The sequence below is a fragment of the Cariama cristata genome, unplaced genomic scaffold, assembly GCF_000690535.1.
Source record: "Cariama cristata isolate BGI_N322 unplaced genomic scaffold, ASM69053v1 scaffold1861, whole genome shotgun sequence".
Classification (NCBI taxonomy): Eukaryota; Metazoa; Chordata; class Aves; order Cariamiformes; family Cariamidae; genus Cariama; species Cariama cristata.
The window spans coordinates 40,741-52,993 of record NW_009600813.1 but is presented as its reverse complement, the minus strand read 5'-3'; the positions used below and the strand labels follow the sequence as shown (position 1 = coordinate 52,993).

The 12,253-nt window shown below is 43.4% G+C and overlaps 1 protein-coding gene across 2 annotated transcripts in view; it reads right to left on the bottom strand.

Moving 5' to 3' along the window:
• Positions 1 to 12,253, bottom strand: part of FLI1 (Fli-1 proto-oncogene, ETS transcription factor) — a 40,187-nt gene that overhangs the window by 23,479 nt on the left and 4,455 nt on the right. For both annotated transcript variants that reach the window (XM_009710150.1, XM_009710151.1), the window contains exons 2-3: positions 7,527 to 7,681; positions 3,968 to 4,171 (exon numbers count right to left, since the gene is read on the bottom strand). In XM_009710150.1, the coding sequence (XP_009708452.1) occupies positions 3,968 to 4,171; positions 7,527 to 7,681 (359 nt within the window). The remainder of the gene's footprint in view (positions 1 to 3,967; positions 4,172 to 7,526; positions 7,682 to 12,253) is intronic.

The window sequence follows — 12,253 nt, the reverse complement described above, 5'->3', positions numbered from 1 at the left end:
GCTGCTTTTGATGTTCATCCCGAAGATAGGATGAAAACATTCAAATCTGCCTTCCCACTGCCCACTGGCTGACTGTAGAAGATTCACCGGGCAGACTGTGTTTGAAAAAGATACTGGCACCGCAGTCAGTCCATCAGTCTGGAGTCCGAAGGTGCAGGAGGATGAAAGAGAAGAAGAAAAAGCCAGGGCATGCCTTCACAATTTTGGAGAGAAAACTGGAAGAAACACCTAAAGAAAGATGATTGTTTGGCAGGGATGGACAGTAAGTTCCCTGAAAAAACTACTGGAGGGTGTTTTGAGAGACTCCAAAGGATAGAGTGGACTGGAAAACTGGGTTCTGCAAGTCTGAAATCTCCTAAAGGTCAGAAACGTCTGAATTCCTGACTGCTTCAATAGGTTACGGAAACAGGAAAAAACTGCACAATTCTGATCCAGACCTAAGTTTTGACTGAAGACTAAAGGTGCTGTGAGTTTGGTTGAGTCTCAACTATATTAAATAGCTCACCTGAACCTTCTGTCTCCAAAACTAAGATTGAGCCTTTGTTGAGGTCTTGCAGATGTTACCCAGTTTTTTCAATCTGGGCTCAGATGTGCCAAAATAACATATTTCATAGGCAGTTTTAAGAACGCTTTCACCCCGATCAGGAGTGTAAGACATTGGAAACTTCTGAGGAAGCTAATTTTCAGGAGGTCTCCTTCTCACCTGAACCTTCTGTCTCCAAAACTAAGATTGAGCCTTTGTTGAGGTCTTGCAGATGTTACCCAGTTTTTTCAATCTGGGCTCAGATGTGCCAAAATAACATATTTCATAGGCAGTTTTAAGAACGCTTTCACCCCGATCAGGAGTGTAAAACATTGGAAAACTTCTGAGGAAGCTAATTTTCAGGGGGTCTCCTTTCCTGGTTAGCAAACAGGCTCAGAAAGTTCAGATCAGCTTTGTTTCTTGGAAAACAAACACTGATGTTGAGGATTCACTAGTCAACACGTATCCAACTTAACATCCTGAGAGGACGAACACCTTTCAAGAAAGAGATTGGGCAGATGTAATCTAGCCTATAGATCTGCAATTCCCCAAAGTTCTCCAGTGTTTTGTTGCCATCACGTATCCTCCACCCTAAGCAGGAGCAGAACTGGATGTTTCTGAAACAACCAACCTTATAAAAGGGGAAAATTCATGAAAAAAAATACCATCTCCCCATGGCACTGAGCTCAGAGGCTCGGCGCTAAACATCCGCTGGAAATCAGTCTGGAAAAACAATAAGCTCCTTTCGAAGGCGTTACTCCATGAGGGAGTTAACCAGCAATCCAGAAACCAGACTGTCATTAGGCAGCGCTCGGAACAGCTGCATGGAAAGGAATGCTCTTCAGAGCCTGCCCGACCTCCACTCAGACAGGAGCTTGCTTTAATAAGGACAGCACTCTCATGACGTCTTTGAACAGCCCAAGGGGCTGCACAGAGAGAAATTTATAATCGTAAAAGCTGGGGATAGACCAGGATTAAATTCTCCTTTCGTATGCATCCATGTAAAATTGGAATAACTAATTTGTCTGAATCCAGCAAAGTTGCTCAGGTTTTGCACTAGCTTAATAGCATAGAAATCATTGTAGGCATTCCCCTGGCAGAACTTTATATTTTTATGGTTATTATTCAGCATGCATTGCAGCAGCCCTTAAATGTTGCGACTGCATTAGGACCCCATTGTGCTGGGTCTTGAGAGACATGAGACACAATCCCTGTTCCACAGCTTTGCCATCCGGACAGACAAGACCAACAAGAAGGCAGGATTAATAGCTTCATTTTAGAGAAAGTAAAACTGAAGCACAGAGAAACTGAGGCAAAGGTTTATTCTTCCTAATTTCAGGCATTTAAAGGCAATGCGTGAACTAGGGGACTACTATCCTGAATTTCAATGTGCCCTGTTGCTTCTTTTCTATAAACGGAGACCAGTGTGACCAGACTTCTAATTTTGGCACTTCAGGTATCTAAAGGTAGGTAGGATCAATCAGGAGTTTGCTCCTGAACAAATGGACAGCAGAAAATGTTGAAGGTGGCAATTGAATCCAGGTCTTCAGGCTTATGTCATGAGAGCATCAGGAATGCAATTCCTCTCATACTCTCTTTGAACGCCCCAAGCAATGGGATACCTAACGCTTGAGCCTATCACTGGAGATGCTGCCTGGAGCCAAAGCAACAGAAGAATTCAACTCTCCTGCCAACCTTTTCAAATTCAGCCCGGTTCTTTGATTCAAAAAACATACAACTCCTTCTTTGTCTCTGTCTGTCAATTCTCAAGTCTTATCGATAAGACAATTCAAGTGTCTCACTCGAGTATTTATCTTGTGGGAATTTAAAAACATTTCCGGTTACAAAGCGTCTGACTTGCCCAGCCAAAGTCAGCAGGTTTGGCCAAAGCAGCACTGGCTTCACAAAACTGCCTTACGGTTTCCCATAAAACTGTGTAATTCTGTATGCAAACCTTAGTTAGAAAATTAGTTTGCATCTGCAATAATCTTGAAGAGTTTGGTGAACTAGCAGCTCTTTGCTGATGAAACAGGATGAAATTTGCAAATTATTTTGGGTGGGAAATTATTTTATTGTGAAGTCGCAAGGGACAAAATCTGTTCAAATCCAACAATTCGGTTATTTGTTGTGAATCATTTCCTTGGCTCGGCTTCTTAAAAAAAATAAAGGTGGGGCTTACAGAGGCACCCATCTGTGATCTAACTCTTGTCCCACTGTAATCTGTAAAACTCCCACTGATTTTAGCAGAGGCAGGGAGAGACCAGGGTTGAACAGCTTTGAAGAAACACCCGAAATAAATGGTGTCTCACTGCTCCATTGCACTGGCCAGATGGAGACATCTTCAGCTACCTTTACATCACAATTTGACTTCCCAGTGGAGAAAATATACTTTTTTCCTTTCTCTCCCTACCCTCTCACCTTGCCTTATGGCACCTTCTCCTGATTTTTCAGTCCTCAAATAATTATACTCCTACAAAAGCTGTTTGTTTGACTGGAAAAAATACTGGAGCATGTGGGATTTACTCCCCTTCTCGGGACTAGTAACACAATTATCCTTAGCACACCTTTGTGAAGAAAGGAAATGCTTTCACCTCCATTTTATAGATGAAGAGGAGACATTTGGAAGCTATGGACATGCTCATGGTTGCACAGGAAGTCTTAGAAAGGTCTGAATCTAAGACTCCCAGCCTCAAGAGTGTGTGCTAACATAAGGTGGTCGTTCCTGTGGTATGCTTTTCCAGAAGGAGCTCAGAAGACTGATCACAGCTTCTGTCTTAGGGGCTTAATACACCAAAAAGCAGTATTGGATCCATCACATACTCTAGTGTGAGATGGAGCGTAGCAATGAAGAGGTTCAGCAAAACTTGTTCTTTCAGTACTAGGTCATTTGCGCGACATCTGCTTCAGCACACTTACATTTGGGGAATCGCTCTTGTATTTTTTGCTCTTTCCAACAAATCTGGGCCCCCAGGAACATAGAAAATCTCCAGCTCTGGCCAGTTGTGGGTCCTATTTTGAAGTAGTACTTACCAGAAGCCTTAGGGCAAAGTACACAGATCTCTAACTGCAAAGTTATGGAATAATTTGCCCGTGACACAACAGTTAGAGTTTGGTTTAATCTCCACAGCAAATTTATGCATTTTTATCAAATAGCCACAGATGTTTTTATTATCTGCAAGACTATCTAATCTTCTTAAGAGTCCTGCCCAGTTCTTCACCTCCCTGATAGCACCAGTAACTCCATCTAAGTTAAAATTAACTTTCCAACCCACTTTTTATTCCTCCCTTCCTTGTTTGCTCTCTCTGCTTGCCTTTCTCTGTTCTTTTTCCCTCACCCTTGTTACTATTTATCCTGCAAGAAGAGCCCTAGAAGTTCAATACTCATGGCAGCTTACCCTATCAGCATGTCATGCTGGGGCTGGGGTGAGTCAGGGTAATACTTACTTTCCCTGAGGTAAGTGAGGTGAGACAACAGAACTTCTGTGTTGTAGAGGGAGGTGGTTCGGAGGAAGTCATCCTTGTTCATTTTGCAGAGCTCCTTGCCATCCATATTCTGGAAGATGGTGGTGTCAATCTCCATTAATCCGTACTCCTTTATAGCCCATTCCAGCCACTGGCGCACATGTTCCTGAGTCCATAGGGTGGGATCTGGAGGAAAGCACAAAGGATGGTAACACTATACGCAAGCCACAAGCCTCTAGCACTCACTGTAGCCCAGTCAAAGCATTAACCATTGTTTCCACAACCAAATGTATTTAATTTGCTGATTCCAATGCGTTTTGCCAAGATGAACAAGTACTGTGCTATAACAAGACTCAAGGCACATAAACTGATCACACTGACCCTCTGGCAGGGTAAGTTCTCTTGACTGTCTCCCACTTGCCTGAATCTTATACCTATGCTTGAGAACAATACTAGGGAGATTCGACTGCAACTTTTCTCCTTCTGGAAAAAAGCTTCCAAAAGCAAACATCTCTTTGAAAGGGTACGCTTGTCACAGCTTTGGTTCTGCAATGCTATATAATTACATCAATGCTGTATAAGTCACACCATCCTTCACAAGTGCATTACAAAGTCGTAACAGATGGCATTTTAAAGTCTGAGGATTGGCGGTATTTACGGTCAGCAAAGGGACTCTGAAAAAAAATATTATTGCTTAAACAGAAGAGCTTGCCATGTATCTCTGAGTCACATTTGTTCACCCTGCTGACAAGAACACAATTCTACCTCCGCTAGCCCTGTAAAACCAACACAGCTATTGGAGGGCAATGTGGATTTTATACTGTCTCATGCATCATTATCGACTGTCAGCAAAGCTCCAGCTGTGGAATCTTTATTACTGGTGGTGACGTAAGAGAGAGATTGAACCCGGCTGGAGTTTCAGACCCCATGGTGATGGTTTGCTGCATCAGTAGTTAAAAAAAGAAATCATCCTTTGAGTTTCGAGAAAAGCATTAGATCAGAAAGTCCCAGCAAGAATTTGTGCCACGATACCATTTTTACAGAGTCATTTTCAGACCATATCTGCATTTTCAGATGTTTCCTGTGCTGCTTCTCCCCATATATCCCATTTGAAAATCTAAGCTGCAAATTCATGTTCCATTGCGAGGACTGCGAAGTCAAGCCTTAACTTTGGAGACGTTTGATCTGTCCATCACAGCTGGTACATTCCTCTAAGATAAACCTCAAACACTTCAGGTCATGAGGCAGTTGAGAAAATGGATCAGAAACATGTAGGCATCACACAGCTGGTAGCTTGCGCTTTGGGTAGGGACAAGAAACGCCTCTGCCACACATTTTATAGTGTAAAAAATAACACCTTGGCCCAGGACTGTAAATTGTGTGTGCTTGGGCTGCAGGGATCCCTTGACACAAAAGGTCAGGTAGCGGCCATACCTGGTATATTCCTGGGCAGCTGAGTTCCAGAATAACAGCATGGAATGGAGAAGTAAGACCAAGGAATATCGAAATTATAACTATGACATTTTCTCACTGAATTTCTAGTAAAACCAGGTTGCTTAAAGTTGAATTTTAAACATGGAACTTACAACCCCATATCTTTGCAAGTCTACTTTGGGAAAGAAAGATGGATTTCCTTTAAGTTTTGGCAATAGCCAATTTAAATTCTGCTTTCTAAGCACTGGCAAAAGACTGCAAATTTTACAATGCAAGTATTCAAGGGAGGATTTTATTTTTTTTTAATTGAAAGAGTTATTTGTCTTGAGTTTTGAAAAAACCCCAGCATTTAGAGGGCATAGTGAATTTGTGGTCTCCTTTTAAATAAACACTTTTGAATTTCAGATATTCGTTTGGCCTATTTATCACTGCAAAAGATTTTGAATGGTCTTTGAAAAACTGCCTTCTTGGAACATGGCTCAGAGTTCATTATTATTACTATTGCAAGCCTAATGTGACATTATTCTTGCCTATCTTCACCCTAATGCGCTATAAATCTTTACTCTGGATTATATTAAAATTTCCAAATGCCTTTCTTGGATGAATTGGGCCTCGTATCCTGCAGCCAGAGATCTGGGATGATGTTCATTATTGTCTTCCAAAGTCTGGTAAATCACTGCTATTTCACAAGTATGTCAAGGTTTTGATTTGTGGATGCTCATGATGGGGAAAAAAAAGTCCTTTTTTTTTTTTCACTGTCCTTCAAAGAGGAGATTTTAAACCTTCTCTTCCACTGAGGGCAATAAAAGTAATTTCCCCTGTTTCAACAACAGTGCTAAACTTTAGCCCATCCTTGGTCTCTTTAAATATGCATAAATAGCATGGTGAAGAGCAGGATAAATGTTCCCTCTTGAATATCTTTAATAATATAATGACTAGTTGGTATCAGCTAACACCTCTCTAGGCACTGTTGACGCTGAAAACATATCTGATGCTGTCACCAATTAGGTTAGCCAGTCTCTCTAAGCAGATCCTAACAACGGCTTAAATGGTACTTTGAGATTTGCTGTCAATCTTTTATTGGCTTCCCTTCACTACATTCAGTTCAAACTTTTCCTTTTCATCCTAAATGGCAAACAAATGCTTGGGAATTGTCATCTGTTCATGGTCAAGCCACGATCAGAAAACAGAGCTAAATTCCACGAGTATGGTTCTGTCTGCCAACAGTTCATCTGCTTGAATCAGCTACAACCCTCGGTGAAATGCTCACAACACTGGGTGAAAAGATGCGACCCCTTGAAATCAGTGGAAGTTTTGGTACGTAAATTGGGCCAGGACGTGGCTCCTAATATCTCCCTTGCTGGAAAGGCCCTGCGCTAGCCTGTTTATATCTACGGTGTTTATAAACTTTGCAGGGAAAAGGCTCCCTCTGGTTCCAGGTTCAGACTTCACCGGTTGCCTGCCACAGCAGCTCTCATCCTTGACTATCCAAACGCACCTAATGCATCCTGCCAATTTCAGACAGCAGATGTGGATATCAACTACAAACAGAGAACTGGACAGGAATGTTTCTGTGTAACAATTTTGGAAGGATAACGTAGTTCCTGCAAAATACAATTTTTCTGGTTTTCTACTTCTAACAAAAAAATGAAAACAAAATAGCTCATTTTGAATCAATATGACATGAAAGTGCATCTGGATCCTGCAGGATCCATGGGAGTTATAATTTGGGTCCACTTCATGCTTATGAACTGCACTCTTTGATCATACCATGCATGTTCCAGGAAGCACTGCAGATTCTTCTCTAACACGTGATGGGAGATGAACTTGGTTCAACACACCAAAACAACACTTCACTCCAGGAAAAAAAAAAAAAAAAAAAAGCAGCAGCACTAATTATCCACTTCTTACTCTGATTCAAGGTAGCATGTATACTGGGATACACGAAATTCCCACTAGCCAGAAACTCTGATATTTTCCTTCCTTTTTACATGGTTTGTAAGAAAGGGAATTCCTCAGAGAGTGGATAAACAAACCTTATCTATTCAGCTGGATATTTAACACAGTGCAAGGAAAGATGACACAAAGAGTTTGATGGTGGCGGTACCTGCTGGGACAATGACTCTCCTCTCATTGGTGGTCATGTTGGGAGGAGGCCCGTTCTTCTCATCCATGTAAGTGCTGTAACTCATTGGGTTGGACTCTGTCCCTGCTCCGATGAGTTTGCTGCATTTGTTCACGCTACAGTCTACGGGGGACTCCCTGAAATGCAAAAGGAAAGAGATGACTTGTCATTATTATCACAGAATCACAGAATCGATTTGGTTGGAGGAGACCTCTGGGATCATCGAGTCCAACCTTTGCCCTAACACCACCATGTCAACTGGTCCATGGCACTGAGTGCCACGTCCAGTCTTTTCTTAAACACCTCCAGGGATGGTGACTCCACCACCTCGCTGGGCAGCCCATTCCAATGCCTAACGACCCCTTCTGTGAAGAAATGCCTCCTAAAATTATTATGATGCACCTTTCATCCCTGCTGTAGTAGAAGGAGGTTTGGGTTACAGAAATGGCAAGTATCCCGAAGGTGAAAAGTTAAGAGGAGTTTCTTGACATGTGGGAGAGGCCATTCCTGGCCTGTCACATGAATGTCATAAGGTGAGCTATGAATCACAAGTCTCATGGAGGGGATCTTTGATAATGAAACCAGTTGGAGGAAAGAGAGCTGGAGGTGCAAAGAAGAGTGACTTTCCGACAAAGGCAATGACAGTTGTAAGGTCGTACTCAATACCTCTGAAATATCAAAATTCACAAACCAGATGAAAAGCAAGTGCCTGTCACATAGGTCTAGCGGTTACACCGCCAACTCCCCCTTCATCCTTGATTGCTCAGCTGCATTTTAGTAATCCTTCAGACACAGCTTGATGCTCCTAGGAGCCCTTGTTGGACTGTTTCACTCTGGCATTGTGTTAAAAACAATGCTGCACACCACCTTTCTGTTGTATCAGAGTCTATCAATTGGCAGAAAGGCTGCACTTCTCACCTCACGACCTCAGGCATTTCTGCAGGGCTAATTAGAAATACAGATACAACTCCCTTCATTTCATTAACAAAGAACACAAAAAGCCAGTGCCAAAATGACAGGATAGTCACAAGAGAATACTGCAATATTAGCATGGCATCTAAAGAGTCTTATTTACACAGGGCTGAATGTAACTGATCTTGTCTGTTCTTAACAGTTAACAGTCTCAGGCTTGGATAGGAAATCTAGAAATCTTAGGTGCCTTAGGCATGAGTCAAGAACTTCAGACCACAGAAACTGTGTGTGAAAATTGCTCTGGCCCCAGTTTTACTTCTGAGGTGACGGAGTGATGAGGAGGGAACATTTAGCAACTCAGGTGGCACTGTGCTAAGACCTGGACTACATGCGGGCCCTTGGCAAGCAACGGGCTTTCTCCATCCTGCTCTGGGAGTATTATGAGCCTTCAAACCACAGATAGGGAGCGCAGATTTTGTTTTTCTCCAGCTGCAGTAGTAACTCACGCTTTCAGCTCTAGAGGTCACTTAAAATACCAATCCACAGCCTGCCACAGGCATACAGCACATCCCAGCCCTGAAGAATGTACCAGGCAAGGGCAGCTTTATTGCCCTCACATTTACAAGGGCGTAATACTGTGCAGCCTCTATGCAAAGTGAGCACAGAGCCCATATCCAGCGCAGTTTAGTCCTCTGCTTTAATCGCACAGCCGTCCTTCTTCCCTGCCAAAAGCAAAGTGGCCTGGGAGGAAACCGTTCGCTGAAGGGTAAGGACTATGACAGTGCACCAAATCCCACCCTCTGAGTTCAGCTGGCAAGACTTCCAAGTTTGGACACTAAACAAATTTGTTTCTTAATCTGAATGGGGGGGGAGGGAGAAATTACCAAAATTCAGTTATCATGGCTGGGAGATAAATGCTCCACTGAGATATTCTAAGGCAGATGGTAATTTTTTCCTCATGTCTTGCTGAGGGAATGTTGCTTGAAAATGGAAATAAGATGTATAACTTACACATGTTCAAATTTAAGGTTTTACTATTTCGCCTACTGTTTTTCCAGGCAGGGAACCAAAATCTGCCTTCAGAGAGGCAAACTGCTGAAGGTTTAATGTCCCCGTGGCAGTCAGAGGAGAGTCTGAGCAACTGCAGGGACACCAGGGTTTTCACAGGGAATGTGATCATTTCTAACTTTCTGTTGAAATACTCTGTGTCAGGTGTTAAATGCTGCCTGTACTGGCAGAGAAAAAGCCCTGAAGCAGCACAGAAGATCTTATTCTTTCCCGAGGTACAGACTGTCCTGAGAAGACTCAGTGAAACAGCGAGAGCATCCATGCTTCAAGGTGTCAGACTGTTTGGCTTAGTGCTCACCATCCCCTGACCGACCTCCTCGCCTGCCCTGCCTGGAGACCGGGTGCTGACTTGAAATGGTGTGGGCAGCCCAGCTGGTGGGGCAGACCTGAACACACACACACACACATCCCAACGTATGGATTCCCACCTGCCTTTGGGATGAAGTTCTCCCTCCTTCAGACACAACAGTAACATTTTCTTGGCGTTCCCTGCAGTCAGCATGTCCCGGGTGCTAGCGGTGCTGGCACAACTACCTGCTGCCTAAGGTTCTTCTGGGGGGTTCACTCTCAATCCCTGCTCTGTGGTTAAATTTCCACGGAAAATAACCCCCACAGTTGAGATACGCACTATTTATGATAAAATAGTTACATATATAGTACTCATACAGAACTATAGGATATATCCAGACTCTCAGATAATAACATCTTCTAAAAAGCTTATCTGCCTAGGAGTATGCATGCTTGCTACTGGCATGAAATGACCACAGGGTCCTTGGCTGTCTTTACTCTCTGTGCTAAGCATCGTGCACATTCACATGACCGATACAGCAAAGTGACAAAAATAACCCCAACACTGTAAGATAGCTCCTCGGTGGTTTTGTGATGATTTTTCACTTTGCAGGCTCTTGGCTTGGCAGTTAAGACCCTGCCTATCCTCTGCTTTGCTCTGTATGTGTCAGCAGCCAAAACCAGACAACCAAGTATTGGGGACAGATCTGAAAAGAAGTTTAAGGGACTGAGGTGCCCTTACCAACCACCGATTTACCACTGTGGGAAGAGGAGCCACTCTCTTAATCCTGCAGGATGCTAAATGTGCTCCATGTACCTGACAGAGCTGTCTGCGTCTGGCTGTATAGATGCCTCCCTTCCCTTTGAGGCAGTTCTCAGGATGGTTGGATCCAGAGCTAACCCTGGTAGAAATCTGATAGCAGAAGGACAGACATAACTGGGAATAGCATTACCAAAACTTAACTGGGCCAGGAGACCAAACTGTCCTGAAGAAAAATACCATGAAAACTTCAGTGAAAGCAAGCAGGAAGGTCCTTACTTTTGTGTCCTCTGTAACCCAGCATTTCCTACCAGATCCAAACGGAGCCTTTTACTGGGAAGTGAGACAGCACTACCAGACCGAATCATCTTTGCAGCTCCTGGATGCCCGTTACTGTACTGCCCCAGCCTAAGATGGGGGATTTAGCAGTATCCCAGCAGAAGGTGTAGCTGTGGGCAACACAAAGAAGAATTCAGTGTGGGGAACAACTACAGTATCAAACGAGAACAGGGAGCTACGAGCCATGAATAGTGTATTCATTGAATATAGCTCCTTTCTTAGTTCAGGCATTACCCACAAGCAGACTGAGATTTATATAAAGATTTCCTCATTATTTGAAATGGTTTGTGCAAAGGGATTTCAGATGCCAGATTAATCCTTGACTTTTCACAGAGACTTCAGACTTTCAAGTGGCTATACATGTTGGACTTGCTCAGGTTCTGGGCAGAAAATGCTGTAGATCTATTAAGGTAAATGGATATAGGCTGCTTTCACAAGGTCTCTTAAGTATATTCACTGTGGCAGTGACAGAGGCCAAGGAATATGAAGCAGTACTCATTCCCACTGTCAGTCCAAAGACTCTTCGTTCCAGCAGCTCCAGTAGCAGTCTCTGGGGATGCCAAGAGCTTGGTGTTTTGGGAAAGTTTATGCTAGACTGGCCAAAACGGACAAGCAGCTAGCCTGGCATTGACTAATAAACCCTCTGTACAGCTTCAGCCTGTGTTCCAGATACCTGAAAATAAAGCAATTACTGTCCCAGGGCCTCTGTCTAGGAATCACCTTTGGCTTTCATTCGAAAGAGCAAAATAAGGGATTTCAGTGCTTTCTGAACCTGACTCAGCTGTGGTCAGCGGGATATTTCCTCCTTCTTTCTATCCCTTTCTTCCTATCCTTTCACTCCTCCTCTCTTCCCATCTTGTTTTCTTTTTGAATTTGCCCCTTTTTGGTGTAAGTCCCCACTGGGTCATCTCAGCTTCAATCTTTACCCTTGAAATTAGATTTTAATTTTTTTGTTGTTGTTCAGTGAAGGAAGTAAGAACAGACATACTGTGATTCTGCTTGTGGTTCCCTCTTACAGGCAGGGAACAGAGCCATCAGGGCAGAATCACAGCTCCTGGGAACTTGCATCCAACTGCACTTTAACCCTGCCTCTCATCTTGCTCTCAGCAATGCCTCAGGAGGAGGTTCACACTGTAAGTGTGCAGAAAGAAGGGACAGCTGTAAAAAGGATGGAAAAAAGATGTACAGGTTACACAACTCACACTGCATGAGGAAAGCACAGGGGCTCAAGCAGGGTCTGAGAGAGCGGTGTTTATCACATACAGGTAAATGCGAACAGTAGGTAATTGCTGCTCTGGCTGGGGACTGGAACAACACAGTGAATCCCACTAGAGGGCTCACA